The 25,634-nt window shown below is 43.5% G+C and overlaps 1 protein-coding gene across 1 annotated transcript in view; it reads right to left on the reverse strand.

Annotated features, from left to right (window-relative positions):
- Positions 1-23,574, reverse strand: part of SEMA3B (semaphorin 3B) — a 51,895-nt gene extending 28,321 nt beyond the window's left edge. The window contains exons 1-2 of the mRNA XM_063291983.1: positions 23,279-23,574; positions 4,264-4,407 (exon numbers count right to left, since the gene is read on the reverse strand). Coding sequence (XP_063148053.1) covers positions 4,264-4,354 — 91 coding nt within the window. The 5' untranslated portion in view covers positions 4,355-4,407; positions 23,279-23,574. The remainder of the gene's footprint in view (positions 1-4,263; positions 4,408-23,278) is intronic.
- Positions 23,575-25,634: the final 2,060 nt, after the last annotated feature.

Here is a 25,634-nt window from a genome sequence, read left to right on the forward strand (position 1 = left end):
GAGAGGGGAAGGGGCCAGCGGGAAGGTCAGCAAGGTGGGAGGCAATGGCAGGCTTTAAGGAAATTATCACTGGAAGATACTCTACAAGAACGATATTCCCCTGCAGCAAAAAATAACACTTTGGTTGTCAAGGAATTTCTGGTCTCTCCAGTGGCCAAGAAGAAATGGCCACAGGGCCATTTTATTTATCTATCCATCTATTTATACATACGTACATCCACACAGCACCTACATTAACAAAGACAAAAATAACACAAGTGATAATACACTACTAATATATACTACTACTACAATACTAGCATATATATATATATATATATATACACATACATACATACACACACATACATACATACATACTGTATGTGTACACTAACGTCATGATTAAAATAAATGAAAACTTAGGAGAAAAGGAACTCTTAGGAATTAGCCCCATTTAGCAAGAAAGGAGAGTCTACAATAGCTCAGAGCAGCTGCACGAACAGTTGAACTTCCACAACTCTTCATACTGTTCAACTACATGGACACATCGTGATGAACCTCCCCGAGTCTAGGTGCAGAGAAACGGGCGGAGACTCGGCCCAGCAAGATGGAACGGCTTGCTCTGAAGGCTGCGGACTCCGCTGGGATTCCATCATCAACTCTGAATGGGATGGCCCTCCCCAAATTCACACATGGGGGGTCTTCTTGGACTTACAGCTCCTACTTGGGGCGCAGATGCGGCCAGGGGGGTCTTTGCACTCTGCCTTGTGCGCCAATTGCAGTTTTTCCTGGAACAGCAATCACTGTCACTAGTGCCTTAGGGATCTCTCAGTTAGACTACTGCAACACACTCTACGTGGGGCTGCCTCTGAAGAGCATTTGGAAGCTACAGCTGGACCAGAATGCAGCTGCACCTTGAGACACCCAGGTAAGATCTTTATTTTGAAAGCCCCACTGATTGCCAGGCAGCTTCCAGGTGTAATTCAAGGTGCTGGTTATCACCTGTAAAGCCCTTCATGGTTCAGGGTCTGGATATCGATGGGACTGCCTTTTTCCAGTAATGTCATTCCACCTGATAAAATCCAGTAGGGTGGGCTCACTGTGTGAGAGATCAGGGATCGTCACTTCCAGGGGCCAGGTAAGCATGCCTTTTCAGTCACTATCCCCTCCTCTAGGAAAATGTGTTTGGCTTCTCTTCTGGTTTTTAGAAGACTGGCGAAAATATGGTTGTTTCACCAAGTCAAGGGGTTAGATTGTTGTGACTATCCCTGAGGTTGTTGGATTTGTAAAAAAAATATTACTGTCATTGTTTTAGCTGTGACTTCCAGTTCTCAAGGAATATTACATATGGGTTGTTTTTAAATCAACACAGTTATTTTAATCCCAGTTACCTATTGGGGAGTTGTATGCCACTCAAGAGTTGGTGGATTGGAGCAGCCTATAAGCCCCATAAATACACCAAAATAAAATAAATAAGCCTTGGCTTCCTAGGCCTCCATGTTGCTCATGCTGGACAGATGAACAGGACCTCTTCAGGTTCTCAGCTTCTTTAGGAAACAATTGGCTTTTGCATCATTCTTGCTGCCTGCTACGATTTAGTTATTAGTTTATAAAGAGGGCTGTCAAGAGAGCAGGTGGGTTGCTTGAAGGTAAGGTGTAACACAGATTTTTCTATCCAGAGTCATTTGATTGGTTGATTCTCATGTCTCTGATCAATCTGAGATCCAACTAAATGACCAGGATAAACAACTGCTCCCCTTTGGGAAGTGCAATGCCAAATCGGCCAATCAAGCCTGACTTTGGTTCAACTTTTAAAAAATCATAAATAGGTTTCTGGAATAATAGAAAAATAGTGAATATCCTCCAAACACTCCCACATTCCTCCAGGACAAGTGCCTGCTTAGAATTAGGGTTTCACCTTCAAAAGGCCCATCTGCTATCACTTCTTCCCATGTATGGTGTCCTCCTCCACCCCCCATATGGACAACATTTCTTCTCGCCCAGCAATTCATATCTCTTAAAGCTGAAATTTGAGCCCTTACAGGCTAGGAATTTGAAAATTGAACAACAACTTTCACTGCCCAGCAATTTCAGGGAATCACTCAAAAAGATAAGATATTCCAGAAGGTCACCAGATTTGGCTAGTTGATAGGAGTGGTGTTTGGGAGAGAGAGCGAAGTCCGGCAGAAATTTTCCCTTGTGATTACACTTTCACTGGCAAATCTAACCAGAGTCCCAGCATGACAAGCCAGAATCTGCCAAAATCTGACACTCATTTTAAACTAATTCCACAAGCACTTATTGCTGTTTTGGTACAGTAAACTCTGTTGCCAAAAAAAAAAAAAACAGTATTAAAAAATGTATGAACATTACAGAATGTAATTACAGAACTTGGCTAAACTTATTTATCAGTAGAACAGGGTGTGTTCAAATGTTCATGGACAGATCTGATCTGATGAATCTTAAGATTTTTTTTAAGTCTATTTATGCAGGAAAAAAAAAGATAACTGAGCTCTGTGTAGCCTAGGCTCAGAAAGGAATAACAATTATAAGCCTCCTATATATATATATATTTAATGTTGCTAGAAATGCATTGATTGAGGATGGTTTAGGTGAACTGGGTTTTTCCTAAAAATCAAGCCAAAAATGAGAAAATTCAATAACTAAATAAATTCTCTGAAATCATTACTCTGACTATATGGCAGTTAGTTTCTTATTTCATATCCTCATGGAGCCAAACATCTTTGTATCATGTTTCTTGTAAAAATATCATTCTCATATCTTACTAATGGACTGTCTAATCTCCATTAAATAGTTCCTGTTTTGTTTTGTTTTTAATCCATTCAATCGTGTCCAATCCTCGGAGACTGCCTGGACTAGCCCCTGCAGTTTTCTTGGCAAGGTTTTTCAGAAGTAGTTTGCCATTGCCTCCTTCTTAGGGCTAAGAGAAAAGTAACTGGCCTGAGGTCACCCAATTGGCTTCGTGCCTAAGGCAGGATTAGAACTCATGGTCTCTGGATTTTTAGCCCAGTGCTTTAACCACTGCACCAAACTGGCTCTCCTGTTATTTTAGGCCTTAGCTGAACTTAAAAATTAGACCTAATTAGCACTTGTTTGGATGAGAGACCATTAGGAAATACTAACCCTGTAAACTAGCCTGGGAAGTCAAAAATAACATCCTGGAAGAAGGCAATGGCAAACTTCTTTGTTGTTATAGCCAAGAAAACAAAAGGATATGTCTGTGAAGACGTCAGGAGCTTGACTCAAAACAGACACTATCTTCACTTTAAGGCCACGCTCAAGGATTTGTAATTCTTACTATTAATTATTTCCAGCAATCCAATGAATGGGACATAATAGATTACATACGGTTTATGTTAGTCATATGTTCTGAACATTTTGATTAATAGCAATCAATTTATTGTCCATTAATCTGTCTTACTTTAAAAAATCATTGTACTGCTGCCTGTGATCAGACCTTTGCCAAATGCTTTTCATACGTTTTAAACCTCTGGAGAATTAACATCACCACTTAGACTCCAATGTTAGAAGCAAACCAATTTTCTACTTTGGATTTCCCAGAGTGTTCAGAATGGCATAAATCTCAAGTTCTTTGGCATCTCTTTCTTTACCATAAATAAATAGTTTCAGAATGGATGAGTTGAACTCAGTTCAGACCTCAGTGCCCCTGCACCAACATCAGAGATAATGCCACTCAGTTGAGGAAAGTTGCTCTGTGCTTCACATGACTTGGAAGTAGGAACGTGGTCCAGTTTCACTTTACTAATACAAGAATAAGGTTATTCCAGATTCTCATCAACAGACTTTCCTTGTCCAAGCACAGGTCAAAAATTTTCTACCTGAGTTACAGCCTGAAGAATTGGGATACAATTTGTCTGTCTTAGGTGAACAGCAGAGGCAAAGTGGCAAATGAGTCCTCACAAGATTTATTTATTTATTTATCAAATTTGTCACCGCCCATCTCCTCCCACCAGAGGGACTCTGGGCAGTTTACAACGATGCAAGATGCAAAACCTCTGTACACAGATTAGTAGCTGTCACATTTAGTCCCAGATTCCACTTTGCACAAATATAAGCTCTGTCTCCACTTACTGTTTCATAGCTCATCTCAAGAAGACCTTAACATCGTTCACACCATCCTAGTAACAAGAGTATTGCTCTATCAGAACGCAAGAGATTCACCAGAACCAACGCTTGGTACGTATTTCCGTTCAAGATGGACAGACTCTCTTGCCTTCCCACCTCTTACCCCATCTTTACCATGGAAGGAGAGCTTCACACGGGGATTGGTGGTGGTAATTGTAGTCCCTTTCCCAGCCAGCAACAGAAGGAAGACCAGTGTCTGGATCATAGCAGCTGCTGCCTCTTCTTCTCTGCAAGGGCTGGACTCTGAACTTCAGGTGGCTGAAAAGATGGAAAATCAAGAGTGAGACTATGCTTGCTAAGTCAGGTTACAGTAGTTCCTCGCAGGAGGAAGAATGGGGGAAGGAGGAAGTGGCAGCAGCAGTGAGGAGGGAAATCCACAGGCTGCTTTAGAAGGGGAAACGCTCATATAGACCAAGACTGATCTCCTTCCAGCAAGATCTACCTTTTTTTTGCTCGGTAGTGTAAGGCCTCGTCTAGAAGCAAAACCAGTGGCTTGAAGAGATCTTCCATAAAATGCTGTGACTTAGATCCAACTTAATGCATTCAAATCAACAAGTATAATATGGAGCAGTGTAGCAAATAAATGTTGGATTTAAACCAGGGGACCCATTGAGGTTCACTACAGGAGCTTGAATCAAATCAAATTGTGAAAATAAAATGAGAAAATGGAGCTATGTCTATCCATCCTATGTATATTGACTGTCTTGGTTTCTTCTCCAGTCTCCAATCTCCCTCTCTAGTACATCAGCAGAGGAATCCTAGCACAGTAACAGAGCTAATGTTTTCACTATTTACTACCTTCAGAAGACACGCTTGATTCTCAGGAGCTGCATGTAGCTTTCAAGATGCAGTCTAGCAGATTCAAGGGGGTTGCCTGATGGGATTTCTTTTGAGAGCAGAAGAAATAAGGCACAATTGTTTTCTTTGTACCAGGTAGTGTGCAAAATGATGCCTTCCAGAAGTTTTGAATGACAATTCCCACAGTCCCTTGCAATTGGCCATGCTGGCTGGAGCTATTGGAAATTGAAATCCAAAACTTCTGGAGGACACACAATTGTCTATCCTTGTCCACACTGCAGGCCCAATACTTCACAGGGCATATTTGATCTAGTTCATTCTGTATCTTTTTGCTTCATTCACTGCTGCTATTTTTTCTATCACCTGCATGTGGAGGTGATAGAAGGGTGGCTATCCCTTCCATTTTGTATGTAATCTTCAACCTACTCCAGAAAGCTTGAAGAAGTCACAGTGCAGATGATAAGGAAGGGTAGATGTAGCATTTGCAGCTCTCTATTTGGTCCACTTGCAGGTGCTGCTCTTCCTACCTCTGAATCCTGATTTTCTGTCATCTGGCTATTTTCTTCCCATTTTTGAAAGGTGCTGTGGAGCCTTCTGGGTTCTCCAGGAAAGTCCCTTAAAGCCTGAAACTACAGTAGATATCCTGTTGGGACGATCCGTTTCAGATGCCTGCAGCTCTTGCCATCTTCACATCCAACTCTAACTGCAGTCTATTCCAAGCCTCCTGAAGTCATTCATTTCCTTCTCTATCAGATACCAGGAAGTTATAAATGACTGAATCTGATCATTCAATGAATCTGTTGTGGCCATTTACAAAGGGTTACAAAGTAATGCATAATTCATACCTCAACTTTAAATATATCAGGCTAAAACTTGGCAGAATTATTTGCTTTGCACAGCAGACCAGAAAAATAAGTACTGCCAAGGAAATTAAAAAAAAACTTATTTTGCACTACCAGTGTTCTAGATTCTCCTTCTGCAGTATCTGTATTATACAAATCTGCAACTATGCAGATTCATTCTCTAGGAAGTACAGCAGTATTTTAAAATCATAGCTATGTGAAGTGTGGGCTGTTCTGAGGAATGTTTTTATACATATACATGGAATGACTGAGCTGCAATTAAATATGTGGAATGTGTAGTAGCTACAGGCTAACACGACTGCAGTACGTATTGCTAAGGATATTAAAAAGTTATCCAGGTATGATAGGAATTGGAAATCTGTTGCCCTATAGATGTTGCTGAACTACAGTGCCCAGCAGCCCCAGACAACCTGATTAATTATTCTTGGGTGAGATCAGCTGAATGTTTACAATCTCCATTTGCTATTACTGTATAGAGGGAACGATAAGAGAAAAAAAGGAAAGTGCACAGATAATGGAACAGTTTGCACGCAGTGCTACGTTTTGAGTTAAATGCAAGAGCAAAAAATGGTCAGCAAAAAAACTGAGGGGAGGTCATCACCAGAGTTTATTTATTTATTGCATTTATTTACTGCCAGACTGAAAAAAATGACACCAGCAACTTACATGTAAAACATAGTAAAATCATAAAGACCAATAAAAAACAAAACTGCTGTATCATAAAACAATAGTCAAAATGATGGTTATTCACTTACCAAAGGCCCTCAAAGCCTTTCATTTCACTTTAGCAGATTCCTGGTCTTCATTAGAGGAACACCACGAATTGCAGTTTAAATAAAATTCTAGTCAATTGCTAAAACAACCAGCATTATGCATTGTTTTTATGACTTGTTTGGAAAAGCGGAGGTCATTTTCAGTTTGCATATATTGTCAAGCCAGGAATCTGCCAAGTAACCTAAATCCAGAAGGCAGTGCTGCAGTTTTAAAAAGTCAGACATCATCCTTACGATGACAAAGGAAATTATGTCTAGATCCATAAACAAAGTAGAGAGATGTTTAGAGAAGGAAGGGGAGAAAAATACTCAAGAGGAGTAGGAGAAAAAGACGGGTGGGGAGAATTATGTAAAAAGTCAGAGTCAGGGGAATGGCTGTCAGTTGGAGACTGTGACCCTCCCCCTGAGATGTCATGGACAATTTAGAGAGGGGTTGTACATTCTTTTTCAACCTGATCAGCCTTGCCCAGACAAAGCTGGAGCACCGTCAAAATCCCTCTGGGCTTTGTTCCCTGCTTTGTGAACCAGCTGTGACCTTGGCCAAGCAAAGGGCAAGCAGTTTTGACAGCGCTCCTGCTTTGCCTGCACTGGCACACTGAGAACACTGTCATATACTCCTGCTTTGCTTTGCTCCACACTTTGCCTGGGGAAGCCTGTGGCGGGGGTTCCACAAAGCAGGAGTATAAAAAAAAAATCAATATGGCACAATGATGAGGCTCTCAAAGCTCCGCCACTCATAAAAAACAGGTGGAGCTTTGGTCACAGTGTCATAGCCATCTTGATTTTTTTTACCATACCCTGTGGACATCCTCCAACACAATCTGAGACCCCTCTGATACACAGAACTATTAAAAACAAGAAATTTATTTCCTGCCTGATCTTAACTGCAGTGAAATTATTAGATTTATTCATGGGAGTTGCACAAATTCATGTATGATTTAAGGGGACAGTTGTTGTTTATTCGTTTAGTCGCTTCCGACTCTTCGTGACTTCATGGACCAGCCCACGCCAGAGCTTCCTGTCGGTCGTCAACACCCCCAGCTCCCCCAGGGACGAGTCCGTCACCTCTAGAATATCATCCATCCACCTTGCCCTTGGTCAGCCCCTCTTCCTTTTGCCCTCCACTCTCCCTAGCATCAGCATCTTCTCCAGGCTGTCCTGTCTTCTCATGATGTGGCCAAAGTATTTCAGTTTTGCCTTTAATATCATTCCCTCAAGTGAGCAGTCTGGCTTTATTTCCTGGAGGATGGACTGGTTTGATCTTCTTGCAGTCCAAGGCACTCTCAGAATTTTCCTCCAACACCACAGTTCAAAAGCATCGATCTTCCTTCTCTCAGCCTTCCTTATGGTCCAGCTCTCGCAGCCATATGTTACTCCGGGGAACACCATTGCTTTAACAATGCGGACCTTTGTTGTCAGTGTGATGTCTCTGCTCTTAACTATTTTACTGAGATTGGTCATTGCTCTTCTCCCACGGATTAAACGTCTTCTGATTTCCTGACTGCAGTCAGCATCTGCAGTAATCTTCGCACCTAGAAATACAAAGTCTTTCACTGCTTCTACATTTTCTCCCTCTATTTGCCAGTTCAGTCAAGTTGGTTGCCATAATCTTGGTTTTTTTGAGGTTTAGCTGCAAGGCAGCTTTTGAACTTTCTTCTTTCACCTTCATCATAAGGCTCCTCAGTTCCTCTTCGCTTTCAGCCATCAAAGTGGTATCATCTGCATATCTGAGATTGTTAATGTTTCTTCCAGCGATTTTAACTCCAGCCTTGGATTCCTCAAGCCCAGCATGTCGCATGATGTGTTCTGCGTACAAGTTGAATAGGTAGGGCGAGAGTATACAGCCCTGCCGTACTCCTTTCCCAATCTTAAACCAGTCCGTTGTTCCGTGGTCTGTTCTTACTGTTGCTACTTGGTCGTTCTACAGATTCTTCAGGAGGCAGACAAGATGACTTGGTATCCCCATACCACTAAGAACTTGCCACAATTTGTTATGGTCCACACAGTCAAAGGCTTTAGAATAGTCAATAAAACAGAAATAGATGTTTTTCTGAAACTCCCTGGCTTTTTCCATTATCCAGCGGATATTGGCAATTTGGTCCCTAGTTCCTCTGCCTTTTCTAAACCCAGCTTGTACATCTGGCAATTCTCGCTCCATGAACTGCTGAAGTCTACCTTGCAGGATCTTGAGCATTACCTTACTGGCATGTGAAATGAGTGCCACTGTTCGATAGTTTGAACATTCTTCAGTGTTTCCCTTTTTTGGTAAGGGGATATAAGTTGATTTTTTCCAATCTGATGGCCATTCTTGTGTTTTCCAAATTTGCTGGCATATAGCATGCATTACCCTGACAGCATCATCTCGCAAGATTTTGAACAGTTCAGCTGGGATGCCATCGTCTCCTGCTGCCTTGTTATTAGCAATTCTTCTTAAGGCCCATTCAACCTCACTCTTCAGGATGTCTGGCTCTAGCTCACTGACCACACTGTCAAAGCTATCCCCGATATTGCTATCCTTCCTATACAGGTCTTCTGTATATTCTTGCCACCTCTTCTTGATCTCTTCTTCTTCTGTTAGGTCCTTGCCATCTTTGTTTTTGATCATACCCATTTTGGCGTGGAATTTACCTCCAATTTTTCTAATTTTCTGGAAGAGGTCTCTTGTCCTTCCTATTCTATTGTCGTCTTCCACTTCCATGCATTGTTTGTTTAAAAATAATTCCTTATCTCTTCTGGCTAACCTCTGGAATTTTGCATTTAATTGGGCATAACTCCCCCTATCGCTGTTGCCTTTTGCTTTCCTTCTTTCTTGGGCTACTTCGAGGGTCTCAGCAGACAGCCATTTTGCCTTCTTGGTTTTCTCTTTCTTTGGGATGTATTTTGTTGCCGCCTCCTGAACAATGTTGCGAACTTCAGTCCATAGTTCTTCCGGGACCCTATCTACTAAGTCCAGTCCCATAAATCTATTCTTCACCTCCACTGCATATTCCTTAGGAATATTAGTGAGCTCATATCTAGCTGATCTGTGGGTCTTCCCTAATCTTTTTAGTCTGATCCTAAATTGTGCAATAAGAAGTTCGTGATCTGAACTACAGTCAGCTCCAGGTCTTGTTTTTAACCGACTGTATAGATGTCTGCCACCTTTGGCTGCAAAGGATGTAGTCAATCTGGTTTCGGTGTTGTCCATCTGGTGAAGTCCATGTATAAAGCCATCTCTTAGGTTGTTGGAAGAGAGTGTTTGTTATGCAGAGTGAGTTGTCTTGGCAAAATTCTATCAGCCTATGTCCTGCTTTGTTTTGTTCTCCCAGGCCATGCTTACCTGTAATTCCAGGTGTCATCTGACTGCCCACCTTAGCATTCCAGTCTCCTGTGATGAAAATAAAATCTCTTTTAGGCGTGTTGTCCAGTAGGTGCTGCAGATCCTCATAGAACTGCTCTACTTCAGCTTCTTCAGCATCTGTGATTGGGGCGTATATTTGGATCACTGTGATGTTAGATGGCTTGCCCTGAATTTGAATTGAGATCATTCTATCGTTTTTTGGATTGTATCCAAGCACTGCTTTAGCCACTTTCTTATTAATTATGAAGGCTACTCCATTTCTTCTGTGGTCCTCTTGTCCACAGTAGTAGATCTGGTGGTCATTTGATGTGAAGTGGCCCATTCCAGTCCATTTCAGTTTACTGACGCCCAAAATGTCTATCTTTAATCTTGACATCTCACCAATAACCACATCCAATTTGCCCTGGCTCATAGATCTTACATGCCAGGTTCCAATGGTGTGTTGATCCTTAGAACATCGGATTCACCGTTCACCACCAGCACCGTCGGCCGCTAGCCGTCCTTTCGGCTTTGAGCTAGCTGCGTCATCACGTCTGGGGCTAGTTGAGCATGAGTAGCATTTTGACCATCTTCCGACCTGGGGGTCTCATCTTCCGATGGTATACCGACATATCTCTGGTTGTACTGATCCATTTAGTTTTCACGGCAAGAATACTGGGGTGGGTTGCCATTACCTTCCCCAGGGATCGCATTTAGTCTGACCTCTCTGTCATGACCTTCCCGTCTTGGGTGGCCCTTCACGGTTTAGCTCATGGCATCATTGAGGTGCTCAAGCTCCAGCACCACGACAAGGTAACGATCCTTTGCTGAAGGGGACTGGGGTACCGTTAAATTGGAGAACCACTGAGCCACCTCATTAGGAAAGAGCCCTTCTTTCCGGCTAAACATCCGATTTGGGGTCAAGTGCCATCCCTTCAGTTACAAACTAATCACTAAATAGATAATATCTTATGAAGCTTTATGGAAGGCTATCTTATGGTTTGTATATTATACTAAATGAGAACGTAGTTTGTGTTTTGTTTAGAAGAATCTCTGCACTTAGCTCTTTGTAATCTGATTTCTGACTTAGCATGATATGTGAACCAGGCATTCTTTGGGGGTTTTTTTTTACAACCATTCTTCTTCTACAAATCAAAGTAAGAACAAATCACAGCTTAGCACAATGCATGTTTTCAAATAATTATGATTAACTGATCCTAACTAGCAGTAACTTTCCAAGATTTTCTCAGCCCTCCGGCCTTCTGCATGTAAAGCATGTGCTATGCCACTAAATTATGGATTTTCCTTAAGCTTCTAAGGAAATCCTATATTAATCCACATAGGAAAGAAAATCATAGGTATATTATATACATACCATCATAAGCAATCTACACAAAAGGATATGTACATTTACCTCGTACAAAGTCAGACCTGTAACCAATCTAGTCCTATACCATTATCATTTCCTCTGATTAAGGTTGGATTAGGAGCTAACATCTCAACACTGTAGGGGAAGTGGATGTATTAGGAAGTCCACCAGAACAAGTTATTGGATCCTGTTGAATTCCAAGAAGTCTCAGAAGGGTTTGTGTCTGGTTTTCCCAGTGATTCAGTCAATGCCCCGTTGGGCAGAATACAGAACTTGCTAGGACACTTGACACCCACAGGACCTGGATAAACTGCAGGAACTGAAGCAGCAATGAGCACTCAACTCTATCTGCTAAGGCCCAGCATGAAGCCCATTTGAAGATCTACTCTATGTTGTGGTGGTGCGTGCAGCAATGTTGTGAGGCAGGAAATGCTTGACAACCCTTCTCTCCCCAGAATTCTGCTACAGAACTCTCAGAGACTTGCTGTGATACATTCAGGGTTGGCTGGTTGTTTTGGGTAAAATCTCTCGTATTTGGGCATAGCCCCATCAAGAATTGTCATGGAATCAGCAGCTACTCTGTCTTGCTTGGATAGAGATTTGTTTCTCTCTATCCAACCTGACAGCCTCAACACACTCAGAATTTTTACTGTATATCCAGTGGGGACCAGGGTACATAACGGAGGGGGGAGGGAATCATCTGCATATGGATATCTTTCCCTGACCAATAAATAATCTCTCCCAGGGCTTCATATAGATATTAAATAGGATAGGGGAAAGAACCAAACCCACTCCATAACAGAGCATTCAAGGGTCCAACCTCTTCCCCCAGCAAACAGCACATGATTGCCCCATTTTAGGAAGGAGCAGAACCACCATATTACAGTGCCTCCAACTATCATCCTTTGCAAGTGGTTCAGAAATATACTGTGGTTGACAGTATCTGATAAGGCTGATGAGAGGCCCAGAAGGGCAAGGATGGTTGCACTCCCTCCTTTCAAGTCTTGCCTTAAGGTATATACTGTATGAGTATGCACCTAAAGTAGATGAAAAATGAAACTGACTCTTTTGCCTGACCTGGGAAGGATATTATCAGGTGCTAGCCCATCTAAAGGGACGCGGTGGCGCTGCGGGTTAAACCGCTGAGCTGTCGATCGGAAGGTCGGCGGTTCGAAACCGCGCGGCGGGGTGAGCTCCCGTTGTTAATCCCAGCTCCTGCACACCAAGCAGTTCGAAAACATGCAAATGTGAATAGATTAATTGGTACCGCTTCGGTGGGAAGGTAACGGCGTTCCGTGAGTCATGCTGGCCACATGACCCGGAAGTGTCCTATGGACAACGCCGGCTCCAAGGCTTAGAAACGGAGATGAGCACCGCCCCCTAGAGTCGGACTCGACTGGACTTTACGTCAAGGGAAACCTTTACCTTTACTTTAGCCCATCTAAATGTTGGGCTATGTCAGTGAGGAGCAAAAGGTAAAGTAGATTGGTATGGGGAACAGAAAGTGTTAATCCTAGGACATCCATGTATGAAGTCTAATTATGTCTGCCTTGCCCCAAACACATGCCAATTCCATTAGTAGCTGCCTCTCTGATATCTTTCTTGTTGCCATCCAGAGTAATATTCTGAAAGCAACTGCACTTGCTGATTGAAAAGTTAGTTATGGCACATGAGTACTGTTGCTACTAACTCCTTGGTTTGCCCATATGACTCATTTGGACGCAATCTATGGCCAAGGTCTGGCTTGACTCTTTTCTTAGGTAATCATAATCTCTGGGGTTGCAGAATGCCTATCATCCATTACATAATCAGTAAATGCACTCCTCAGTATAGATGCCAAAAGTAAAACTACAGAATTTTTCTTCGGTGTGCTGAAGGAAAGGCTGTGATCCCAGCAAAGACAGTGGATTTAGCCCTTTTCCTCCTATGTCTTTATTTACTTCAATCCTATTTTGCTTTTTTTCTGAATGAATCTTCACCCAGCCAGTTCTTTTCATGAGGAGAAGGCCACCTCTGAGCCCATTTGTCTGCTGCAATTATTTCCTTGCCTCTCTGGCCGTTAAGGGATGCCAGCTTCCTCTAGCAATTATTGAGATGCTGTGTAATGCTGTAATGCAGGAGGATTTTCTCGTAACTTTTCCATGGCTGAAATGTCAACTAATGAACCTTGTCCAGACATCAGGTGAGCACATAGCTCCCTTTTCTGGGAGTTGTTAAGCCATGTAGAACAAAGAAATACAAAGAGACTACCACCCACTCACCAAGTGGCTTGATTAACTTTAGAACTGTGATAGGGATGTGTGCACCTGCAAATTGGTTGCAGGCCCTGTAGATTTTTGCAGATATCTTTTTGGATAACGTGCAAGGGGTTCTTTGAGTCTTATGGTTAACACCTGTAAATAAATACTGCAGTGTAGAAGGTGTCTGTTAGAATTCCATTTTATTCAACACAATTCTCCTTCCCTGAATGTCCATTTCTCATCCTATCGGCAGTCAAGATTCCATGCACACACAGCATGCTCAGTCCTTATTATTCTGTTTTTATTTCTCCTTTCTTATATACTCTCTCCCAATATTTTTTTTTCCTTAAGATTGTTGATACTTCTGAAAACTCGGGTTCCTTCCAGCCTGTTAAGGTCTCCTTATGAATGAATGAATGAATGAATGAATGAATGAATGATGCCATTTTGGCTCTGTAAGGGCTGCAGGAATTCTGTGGTAGTAGATGCAATAGAAGAGCCAGTTTGGTGTAGTGGTAAAGGCACCAGGCTACAAACTAGGAGACTGTGAGTTCTAGTCCTGCCTTAGGCACAAAGCCACCTGGGGGACCTTGTGCCAGTCATTCTCTTTCAGCTCCAGGAAAAAGGCAATGGCAAACCACTTCCGAAAATCTTGCCAAGAAAACTGATGGGACTTGTCCAGGCAGTTGCCAGGAGTCAACACTGACTCAAAAGCACCAAAAAGAAAAAAGAAGAACAAATATTAATAGACGTTCAGACAGAATTTGACAATTCTGAAAGTGCAAGCTGCCTTTTCTGGGCTCATGAATTCTTTGTGATCCTAATCAAAGTCAACACATTTAAGCTGCAGCCCATAAAGGTTGTATGATGTGATCACTGGAGACAATAGCCCTCCTCCAAGTAAAGGCTTTATTAGAACTTATTAAATGTGGTGGTGCAACACTCCCTCTGTTGAGCTAGCATGAGCTATGTTGCCATGCAGGATTACAGAGCAAGCACGCTCTGTCATGGATTGAGAACACTTATACTTTTGTCTGCAAAAGGCAGAAGCATTTGAACAGAAAGGTGTATGATATTCTTGAAAATGATAATTCAGTGTGATAGGTTCAAGCCGTCAGTATAAGAGACAGCCCACAGTGCTCTCTAGAGTCACTGTGAGCAGACTATCACAAGTACTTTTTAGTGCTATCTGGGATATTTGTGAAAAAGACTGGATGGACTTGCCTTTAATCTAGCAAGGGATACTATTACATGAAAATGCAAAGGATGTCAGTGGCACCGAATGAAGCACCGAAAGAGATGAGTACAAGATTAGTTATGCCTTTTCAAATAGAAACTCTTACCAAGTTTCATCTCTTTATAAACATAAAACACACTGAAGGAGTGGCAAAGGACATTTCTTCTCTGTGATATCCTTGGCTCAAGGAACAGAAGATAAGCCATGCTTGCTTAATAACCTTTGCCAAATAAACCACAGTTGATAGGTTCACATATCACACTAAGCCATACAACATGATTTGCAAACCACAATGACTGAGTTCACATAACACAGGATGCCAAAATCAAGCAAACTGCATAATGGCTTACAGCAAAGTATGAATCTAGTTGGTGAGTTGCAAATAGGTTTCATAAAACCTTCTTTCACATTAGGATTAACTTGTGTATTTTGGTGACACTGGATCCCATTAGTGGGCAGTTACTGACTGTTTCAGCACCCATCCTACAGGGCCAACTCTGTCCTCCCACCCTTCCACCAACACCCCTATTGGCTAACTTTATACTCAGGAAATCATTACACTCTTTCTCATTATCCAAACTTGGGTCTGAGCTGTTCACAACCTTTTCAAGACACTGACTGCTTCTTACACTGAGTTGTGCTATGTAGTTTCTTTGGGTTCGCTTTACAGTATTAATCTAGTCATGATGTTTCAGAAATCATGTCTGATGGCACAGCATGATATGAGCCCTCCAAAATGTGATTTATTCAATAGTCCGTGGTTAAGGATATTATGGCTTAGCACAGCATCCAAACTGATCACACTGAATCAACCCACACCACTGTTAATTGTTTCACCCTTCTTTGTCTTCCTATAACATGGATGCCTTTGCTTCTTTGACCTGCTCTGCTATTACTCATCCAGAAATGTATACACCATGGCAGTACCTGGAAGCGAAAGTTGTATCCAGAGATAAGCAGCAGTCTGGGAAGGATTCTACAGATAAATTTATCTGCCAGTTTCAGAGATGGAGTTATCCAGACTTTCTGAATCACACAGCAAATTAAATCACAAACTAGAGTGTGCTGTCCCATGTGAGCCCAGCTGTGCCTTAACAGTAGTTTTTCAGTGACTTCAGGTCCCAGTGAAGTCACTGGAGCATGTTAATACTCAAAACCTCTGTCCAGCATTCTGCAAACCATTGCCTTCTCAGTCTTGGCTGCATAAAAACCGTGGCAAGACACAAGGATTAAGTGAGGATATACTATGCTACTCAGAATTAGGAAGAAACTGATTCTGGGAGGAAGAACTCTGCTATTTCTTTCTTTCTTTCTTTCACTTAGCAGAAAGTAAGACTGATGTGACTATTGTATCAGAATTATTCTCTGCCGGAGCCAGGATAATAGCGCTTTGCTTTTTCAATCTAAGGGTAGCTCTGAAAAGCCCTGCAGATGGAAAGGGAGCAGGCAACTTCCTCTACCAGCTACACTCCCCTCCAAAGTACTATAGTGCTCAAAATCATTACTTAAGCAGACTTAATTGCAATTGCTTTTCCTTTGAAAATTGGATGCACTAATTTATAGCTGAGAAGCAAACTGTGCAATGAGAAGATCAGGGCGTACAATGTAAATGCACTTTGGCTACTGGGTGCCAAAGTTAGCATCCAGGTTTCTATTGTAATAAACAAACATGAATTTCTAAGTTGATATCAAATCTGAACCAGGAACTTTACAGCTATCCTTGCTTAGGTGCTAAGAATTATATGGCTATTCAGAAAGGCTTGAAGAAGATGAGCCAGGTGGTGAAATCTCAGAATTCAGACAAGTGGCTAAACGCTGATTTAGTGCACATTTACACAGAACAAGCTAATTTCTAAATAGGTCTCCTTTAGCAGTCAAGGGGAAGGGTTCCATTGTTCCGTATAGTTCCTCCCCATAACCTACTAATAGCAAAATCAAGAGAAATGCATTCAAAATCGCTGGATTTAAAAAGGTTGCAAAATTCACTTTTCCTTGGTTCTTTGGTATAAAATGTAAATTATCTTCAGAAGATTAGACATCAATTTCACAGAAGGAGACAATGACTGATACTTACTACTACAATGAAACTGGATTGCTTGCTGCTGAGGGAAAGTATGAAGGAAGAGTAAGTATTGATTTTAGTTGGGGGGAAATTTTATTTATTCTTTCTCAGAATAGGATTTTCTTTGGCACCTCCCTTCCAAGTATTAAAGTTGCCCCCTCCTTTGCAAGGCTCAGGGGCTAGTTTGAAAGCTGTCCCTGGCTGTCTGCACAGATGGGTCTGTCTATGAGCACCCAGAACTGCTCTGCTAGCAATCTTGGCAGACGGGTTATCTGTGCATGCGCACACATGGGCAGACATCCTGAGGCACCTTTCAAAGCAGTTGCACAAGCATTGCAATGAATGCAGCCACTTTATATGCTTTGCAGAAAGAAGATTCCTTTGGGCTTATTTGCTTTGCAAAGCCACTCTTTTCAGTGCTTTGCACAGCCCTAGACATTCAGTCTCCATTGAGAGGACAGGGTGGTAGGCATCTTTGCATAACAGTAGAGAGAGACATAGGACCTGTTTTAAGGCTGGAACATTTTGAGTATCACATTCCACTTCCTGATCTGCACGATCTTCTGTCATAAATGTGTGGCTCAGACTGGCCCATTTGTTCCTGACACTATACCAGTTTATTTGAAATGGGAATTAAGCTGGTCTTCTCTTTTGCAGTGCTCAAGCTTGTGGGCCCTCTGTTTTCCCACAGGGAGGGACTCCTGTCTCCTTGCTTCCTGAACCCAAGCAAAAGCCCCGCTAAGCAACCAGTTGCTTTGCAGTCTGTCCCCCACAGAAGAGAAGGCGAATCTAACCCCTGGATGGTCTATTATTCAGGCAAGAAGAACTGTAGGATTCTGCAATTAAACCAACTTGGGGTGCTTTTTAAAATGAAATTCCTGGATCCTGTCTACATTATTTCACACTTACTTTTCCTCCTCAGTCTGTTATAGCAGCATGCAACCATGCTTAAAAATATTTGGCAAAGCACACTTTCCAATAGAAGAGAATAAAGCACACTATCAAATTCAATGAAGTGATAGTGGCTTGGACATTTTTTTTCTTTTTCTCACTTTGCAAACCACCATCCTTCTCATAGCTTCTCATCATAACAACACGGATGTGCATATATGAAGCGGAATGGAAGAGTAGTGATTTTTATCTCCTTTTTTGCATCATGTGAGGGGGAGGATTTTCTGTTTCTCCAAGACCTATGGCAGTCAGGAGGTGGGACACTGACCTTCTGAGAGCTCTCCTTGTGATCTCTGTGTTTAACTGCTGTTGTTCTCATAAGGATGGCAATTCATTTCTCTGACTGTATACTGCTATAATAATCAGTGCCCCAAATTATTGATGCTCACTCATATTTCTAATATCCATCACTGCCCTCTAGAGGCCACAATGAGAACATTATCATATGACCATTGTCTCCCTTGAGAGAGGAGCCCTGATTTATTCTTCCCCAGACTGGCACTCTTCAGATGCATTAGGACTCCACTCCCCAGAAGGCCTAGCATGATCACTTTTGATTGTAGCCTTGGATCATGCTGGTTAGGAATTCTGGGGCTTGCAGGCCCAACATGTCTGGAGGGTGCCAGCTTGGGGAAGACTGTAACACACTGTCCCCAGGAGGTATTTAGGGGAATTGAGTCAGTGGTCCAAACAGGTTTCAATATTCCCAGAGGGTCTAGTTTTCTTCATCTTTCTCAGGTTTGGGCTGGGGATGCTTGGGGTGGAGAACAGCTTCTGATTGCTCTTGCAATCCATTTATTTTCTCAGCCCTAAAGGCCCAAACTTCCCAGCCATTACTCTTTGGTACCCAGGGCTGTTTTTTGAGAGAAGCAGTCTTTAATATTTGAAATAATCAGATGGATCAATATTTTAAAATTCAAGGCAGTAACATTAATCAGGTAAAATCCTCATCATCATAATCATCCCAGGGATTTTTTCCTGGATGGAAAGTGGCACCCTAGAAGCTGGTCCCCTCAGAGGTTATCCCTTCCCTTGGAAACCTTTCTCCAAGTCTCTAAGATGCCAGGCTCAGCCTTTGTTTTCAACATATGTAAAATACATTTAATGTATGAGTTGCCTGGAACTTTTCTTCAACTAATCTATCAGCTGTGGTGGATTCATTGTTCATATATTGTATAGATAGTGGTTTCAGTGTATTGGAAAATACCACAAAAACCTCAGTTTTGAAGGGTAGTGTACAAAATTTTAAATTAACATAAAATGCCTCTTTTGGGCTTCATCAGACATTCCCAACAGAGGAAAAAAATGTCCTGACTTGGGAAGGGAAGCTCATTTCTCTAGAAAGGCTCCATTTGCATAACAAATCTGACTACTGAATCTAATGGCCATTTTTTCTCCGGGGACAACTCCAGCCTTCAGAGCATATTGCCCTCTGTCTCCCCCAGAGGTTTTTTCCGCAGTTTCTGAGGCTCTTTAAAAGCAAAAAGATAACTCTGATGTCACTCTGGGTAAAAGTCTGACAAATTCCGTGTTTTCTCACTGGCTGATAGTCCGCTGATAAGAGAATCCTTGAAATGATTACTACTACTGCGATGGAGTAGTTTGCTCTCTGTCCATGTGCTGTTCCTTTAAATGGAAGATTCACAGTCATGATGCTGCCAGAGAAAGCAAGCTGTGCCAGAAAAACTACTGGAAGCCCATTTATTACTGTACATGGACTGGGTGACAAGCTGGTCAGCTGGTAAGGCATACTCCTGGGTGCTGGGCCTCCTTCCTCCTCAGAGGAAGAGATCAAGCAGATGGAAAAAAGAGAGACATGAAGTTGTTAGGCAATGCTCCGCTTTACAGGGGAAAGGTTGTGGCTCCAATGAACTGGCCCATATAAGGGCTCAAGTGGAGGTACATAATGTGAGATCTCAGCAGGTGGCAGCATCTAGCTGACCTTGACTGATTTTGAAGCTAAGCAAGCTCAGCCTTGGATAGTACATGGATGGGGCCTACCTTGGAATCTCAGGGCTGCAGGCTGGATTGCACAGTTGAAAAAGCCTCCGAAAAGCCATAAATAAAGGGGCATACCACTGCTGTACCATTGCCAAGAAAACCATGTGGATGCACTCACTAGGAACTGGGCTCAAATAGGCGGTGCCCTGTTTGAGTAATGCAAGAAGAAATCTTTACACAGATGTGATAAAGCCAGGCTCATAGTGATAATAAACCAAATAACAGAATTAACTATCTCCTAATGTAAAGGATCTTAACTGTAAAAGAAAAAAGAAATCATAACCAAACCATTACTGCCAAATGTAGATTAGCCTTAACTAGATTAATATATTCAGATGCTAGGAAGATAAGACCTCAATTTCTGTCATGTATTCACAGTATTAGAAGAAACTAGCCTGTCCCAGCTACAATAGACATACATCCTATTTGATGGTAAGAATTTTCTTGACTTGGAAGGGCCTGGTTGTCTGAATAGTTCAAAGCCTATCTTTATTCTTTCAAACACCCTTCAACTCTCTGAAGAGTGCTGGTATCTGTCATCAATGGCCATTTTTTTACACTAGGACTGGAAAATCCTGGTATAATGCTGGTAATATCATTACCTGGTTAACTCCCAATGGCCTGGAAAACAATATTCAGATAGTGCTTATAAATAATTCTTTATCAAACCATAAGCAGGCTTTGAGTGGGTTATTCACAGGACTGCATGCTGGGTCCAATATCTTTCAAAATGGATCTTTAATGCCAGATGTCATAAAACTAGTTGGATAAAGTAAAGAAAGTAAAATAAAACAAGCAAGCAAGCAAATAAAGTATTTGTTCAGATTGGGGAATACTCCATCAGGCAACAGTACAGAATTTCAGATGAAACTGCCCCTGATCACACCAGGTATCAGTCAAATCATGTGATGCAGTTGCAAAAAAAAAAAACCTCATGCAATTTTAGGTTGCTGTAGTTTCTAAATCAAACTAATATTTTCATTTTATTTTGTACAAGATGAATCTCAACTGGAGTGTTGTGATTAGTTTGGGGTACTGTATTTTATAGTAACATATGGCTGCGAGGGCTGCGAGAGCTGGACCATAAGGAAGGCTGAGAGAAGGAAGATCGATGCTTTGGAACTGTGGTGTTGGAGGAAAATTCTGAGAGTGCCTTGGACTGCAAGAAGATCAAACCAGTCCATCCTCCAGGAAATAAAGCCAGACTGCTCACTTGAGGGAATGATATTAAAGGCAAAACTGAAATACTTTGGCCACGTAATGAGAAGACAGGACACCCTGGAGAAGGTGCTGATGCTAGGGAGAGTGGAGGGCAAAAGGAAGAGGGGCCGACCAAGGGCAAGCTGGATGGATGATATTCTAGAGGTGACGGACTCGTCCCTGGGGGAGTTGGGGGTGTTGACGACCGACAGGAAGCTCTGGCGTGGGCTGGTCCATGAAGTCACGAAGAGTCGGAAGCGACTAAACGAATAAACAACAAACTGTATTTTAAGGAAGATGCAGAGAAATACGAATATGTTCAGAGGAGGAAAGTGAAGGCTGTCAGATTTATCAGAAATACATCCCATGAGCAAATGCTAAAAGACCTTGATATACGTGAACCAGAGGCAGGATGAAGCAGAGCTTCAAAAGCTGAAAGGGCTGTCCCATATGAGAAAGATGTACTCTCAGATGTCCTACAGGATAGAATTTTAATTCCAGAAGTTAGCTTAAATATTAGGAGAGATCTCTAGCAGGTATCAGCTGATTTTAAAGAGCTAAGTAGGGTCTGGTCTGGTTAATACTTGGATGGGCAACCACCAGGAAATTCCAGGGCCATAGGCTAGATTGGGAAGTTGAAAAACATCCTGGGAAAAACCAGCGGCAAACTACTTCCATATCATTGCTATGAAAACTATATAGCTATGTCCATGCAGTCACTAGAAATCAGGCCTGACTCAAGGGGGTCTTCACCTTTACAGAAAGAGCATCCAGCTCTTTGAAACTAATTACCCAAAGGAGTTTGACAATAAGCAAAAAAAGAAAAAAATGTTTTTTTCTTCTGTTCTCTCTCAGGAGGTCTTTAAGCAGTGACTAGCTAGTCATCTAGCAGAGATGCTTCTTTTTCTGAACTTTTTGCATCAAGCAGAGAGTTGAACTAGATGACCTTCAAGATCCCTCCAGTTCTGTGATTCTGTCTTTCCTCCAGTGATGCTAGACACCAATCACACAGGAAAGCAATAAAATAGGAGAGCTGTTACAGAAGCTAGTATTGACTCAGTGATGTCAGCCCACATCAGTTTTAAATCTCAGATCCTTACTCTATATAATAAAACACAAAATTAAAGGCAGGAGACAAGGAAAGGAAGGAAACAAATACTATGTTCCTGCAACCCCCCCCCCCCATCCCAAAATAAGATGCCCCTCTCCCACAAAGGCCTGGCCTCCTTCCACTCAGGCTGGCTTCCGTGGCTTTGCAGGGAGAAGTGCTGATGCTGGGAATGTTGTCTAGTTTCCAGAATCAAGATTTCTAAGCAGTGAATGCAGATTAAAGACCCGTCGTCCCCATCCCTTCTTCAGAGAGATGGGAGGCAGCAGCTGGTGAAGGTGTCCCCTACAGGAGGGGACCTGCCCCTCTTCAACCCTCCCACTCCCATGATCTGGCCCACCATCTCTGTGGCTACAGAGATGTATCTCCTCATCTCAAAGGGGACAGGCCATTCAGGTCCAGCACTGGCTCCTCCAGGATTGTTGCCATTGCTATTTAGAAGTAAGACCAATGTTAACCTGGAGTACGCCTTCTAACTTCACCCTCAGCATGCAAGACCTTGATGCCCTTTCCGTGGGACCACCAGGATCTAAGAGCTCTAATTATTAAGTCCCAATTCCGGGCTTTCACTCCTCAAAAGCTATGATGGGGAGATTTTGCCTGGCTGTGAAATGGGGAAGAGGGGGAGGGGAGATGGCGATGAACCACGTGACCGTAACACCCTTCCAATTTAATATTCCATGGTCCGAGTCTCTTCCTGGCATCTTGTTTCTCCCTCAGGTTTGCCAAAGGCAAGGGAGCACCTCTTTTAGCCCACTTTCAGCCCTGCTCTGGGGAGTAGTGCGACTGTGTCCCTTGCTTTCAGCCTGCAGGTGTGGAATAGCACGAATAAAGATGCTGGGCAAAGCGGCGCCTGCCCAGGGCAGAAGTTGCTCGGAAATTCTGGGAGTTACAGTCCAAACATATCTAGAGGTTCCCAGGCAGGTCCACGTCGATTAATGGTTGGGGAGAGAGGATATTTTGTCGCTGGGCAACCAACAAGGGGGAAGCACTTTCCTCCACTCTTCCTCACTCTCCAGATCCCCGGCAAACACCAGTCGCTTCAGCGGAGCAACGGCCCGAGAGAGAGGTCGGTCTCTCCTCCAGGCAAGAAACAGCTTGAAGCCGACCAGCACTGCGACCCCGGCTCAGGGCTCGGCGCGGTTCGCTGGTCGGCAACAACATCCCGCTTCCGAAACGGGCAGAACAGACAAGGAAGTGGAACCCACCTGATCCCGCAGCCCCGCCGGCCGCTCAGAGCCACTTCCGAAGCCGAACGGGAATCGGTCAGTAGAGAAAGATCCCACCAGCTCCTGGTGTTGTCTTTCCTCTGCCTGGCTGGCCGGCCGGCCGGCCGTCGGGCTGAAGCACGAGGCGCCGGCCGCCTTCTCTCCCTCTGCCCCCACTTGCCTCCGCCTGGCTCTCTCCCACCCGGAGCGCCGGCAAAAGCGAAAGGGGAGGAACTGGCTTCAGCGGCTGGCCCGAAGCGGCTCCCGCAGACGTCAAGCGTTGAAGAGTCCCTGGGTGGAGCTCAGTTCAGAGCCTAGAGGGAGCCAGCAGAGGCGTAAGGCAGGAGCGGAGCGCGGGGCCCTCGCCCGAGAAACGGCGCTCGGGCCGTGGGGCGCTCCCAACGCACCACGCCCCCCAGCCCCCATCGCCCCGCGATTCTCCGCACACGGGCTGCCTTTTGCTGCCTCTGATTTACGGTTAGAACAGCCTATGGCGCGGTCAATAGTCCTGTGGCGGCAGGAACGGCCCCCCGAGTTTCAAAGTAGGACCATCTAGTCACGCCGCGGACCATCTAGTCCCGTGTTTCTCAAACTTGACAACTTTAAGATGGGGGGAGTTCAGCTCCCAGAATTCCCACTGGGGAATTCTGGGAGCTGAACTCCCCCCATCTTAAAGTTGCCAACTTTTAGAAACACTGGACTAGGCTAGGAAGATCATAGAGGTTAAACCTACATAACCGCAGCCCTGAACTTTCCAGGTCAGCGCTGCTCTCAAACGTGTATCCTCCGGATATGTGGATCCACAACTCTCTCATCAGCCCGGGTTAGCAGATGCTGTGCTGGCGGGGAATGGAAAGAACCAAGCCTGTTGGTGAATACCTGGCAGGGAAGGCTGTCTGAGCTGTATCCGCTGAGTGGCTACTCTGAAGTTCCTCCAGCCAAGCCACGGGCGATGCTGCAGAGTCCCTGTCCTCTTCCACCAGGAGCACCGGTGTAATGGGCTGCAGGAGTAACCCTGAAGAACAGGAGGGAGCGCCACAACCAAGACAACGGTCAGCAATCTGAGTCCACAGCAGAAATGTAATTGGAGAAAGCATCTCCGGCTTAACCCTCCCTAGTTCTCATGAAGATAAAGAGAGGGGTGGGGGGAGAGTATTCCAACTTGTGAGATTCTGTTACTGTCACCATATTATAAAAGTAGTATTAGCATTCATCACTTTGGTTTTCTAGTCTGGTCTACCTTGAAGGGCTGACAACCGATGAGGACAGGCTGTTTGGATTAAACTGATTCTGAAAGGTGGCCTTGGAAGAGGGTGTGGGCTTATGCGTGCATGCAGGTTCCCACTCTGGCGTTCTTCAGTTCTTTGGGCAATCACAGTAACACTTAAGCCTCAAGAACCCAGAATTTTTGAAGAGGGAAGGAGAGTTGTTGGCAGTGAAATAATGTTCTCTGCCAATGCCTGGCATCATACTTAAGCTCTGCCCGCAACTTGGCTTGGGACAGATGGCTTAGACAGAAGCCCACCCATTTTTACATGGCATCCCCTGTAAACGCAGTCCTCCTTTCTTACATTTGTGGTCCTCCTCCTCATGGCTGGCAGTTGGCCAAGAAGATGATGCACCCACCCAAGCAATATGACTTGCAGAAGGGCCTCCTTTTGCTCAGAGCTCTGTGACCCCAGTATTTGCAGTTTTCATTGTCCATTCTTGGGAGTCCTTTGTGAGCACAGTGGGGGTGGAACAAATGCTGGGGCCCTTCTGACCTTGCATTCAGCTAACAGAGGCTCAGTCTTCGGCATAGGGTGCTGAGAAAGTTCATGGCTGCTTACTGTAAGGCATTCTCTCTTCCTCCCACTCTCCCACGAGCAGGGTCTTTCTCCCCCCACCCTCACCCCGTGCCAGCATCCTGCAGAACAGGTTACTGGCTGGTGATCCCCCGCAGGGCCTGTAACTGTTCTTTGCTTAGTTATCAGAATACAATTGCCTAATTTATTGTGCTTTAAAAGGCAGGTCTCTTCCAACTGCTGGGAAATCAATGGACCATATGGGCTCCTGTGTTTATCATGGAAGAAGAGAGAGATTTCTCTCTATATCTGAGGAATCTTTCCTCTCTGTGTACATATCTGTACAGTATATGTATTATCCTCTTTCATAGTCTTTCCAGCAGGGGACAGATAAAATCCTTACTCTCTTCTCAAAGTTGAATGTGGATTGAAAAAGTGATGTTTGCAGTGTACTGTTACATCCCTCTTAAAAAGTCTAGCCGGAAAAACTCGTTGGGCCAGAGGTGAAGGGGAGAAATTGTATCTTTCTTTCAAATCAGTTTCAGTTCTTTAATATCAATTCATCTAATATC

The sequence above is a fragment of the Candoia aspera genome, chromosome 2, assembly GCF_035149785.1.
Source record: "Candoia aspera isolate rCanAsp1 chromosome 2, rCanAsp1.hap2, whole genome shotgun sequence".
Taxonomy (NCBI): Eukaryota; Metazoa; Chordata; class Lepidosauria; order Squamata; family Boidae; genus Candoia; species Candoia aspera.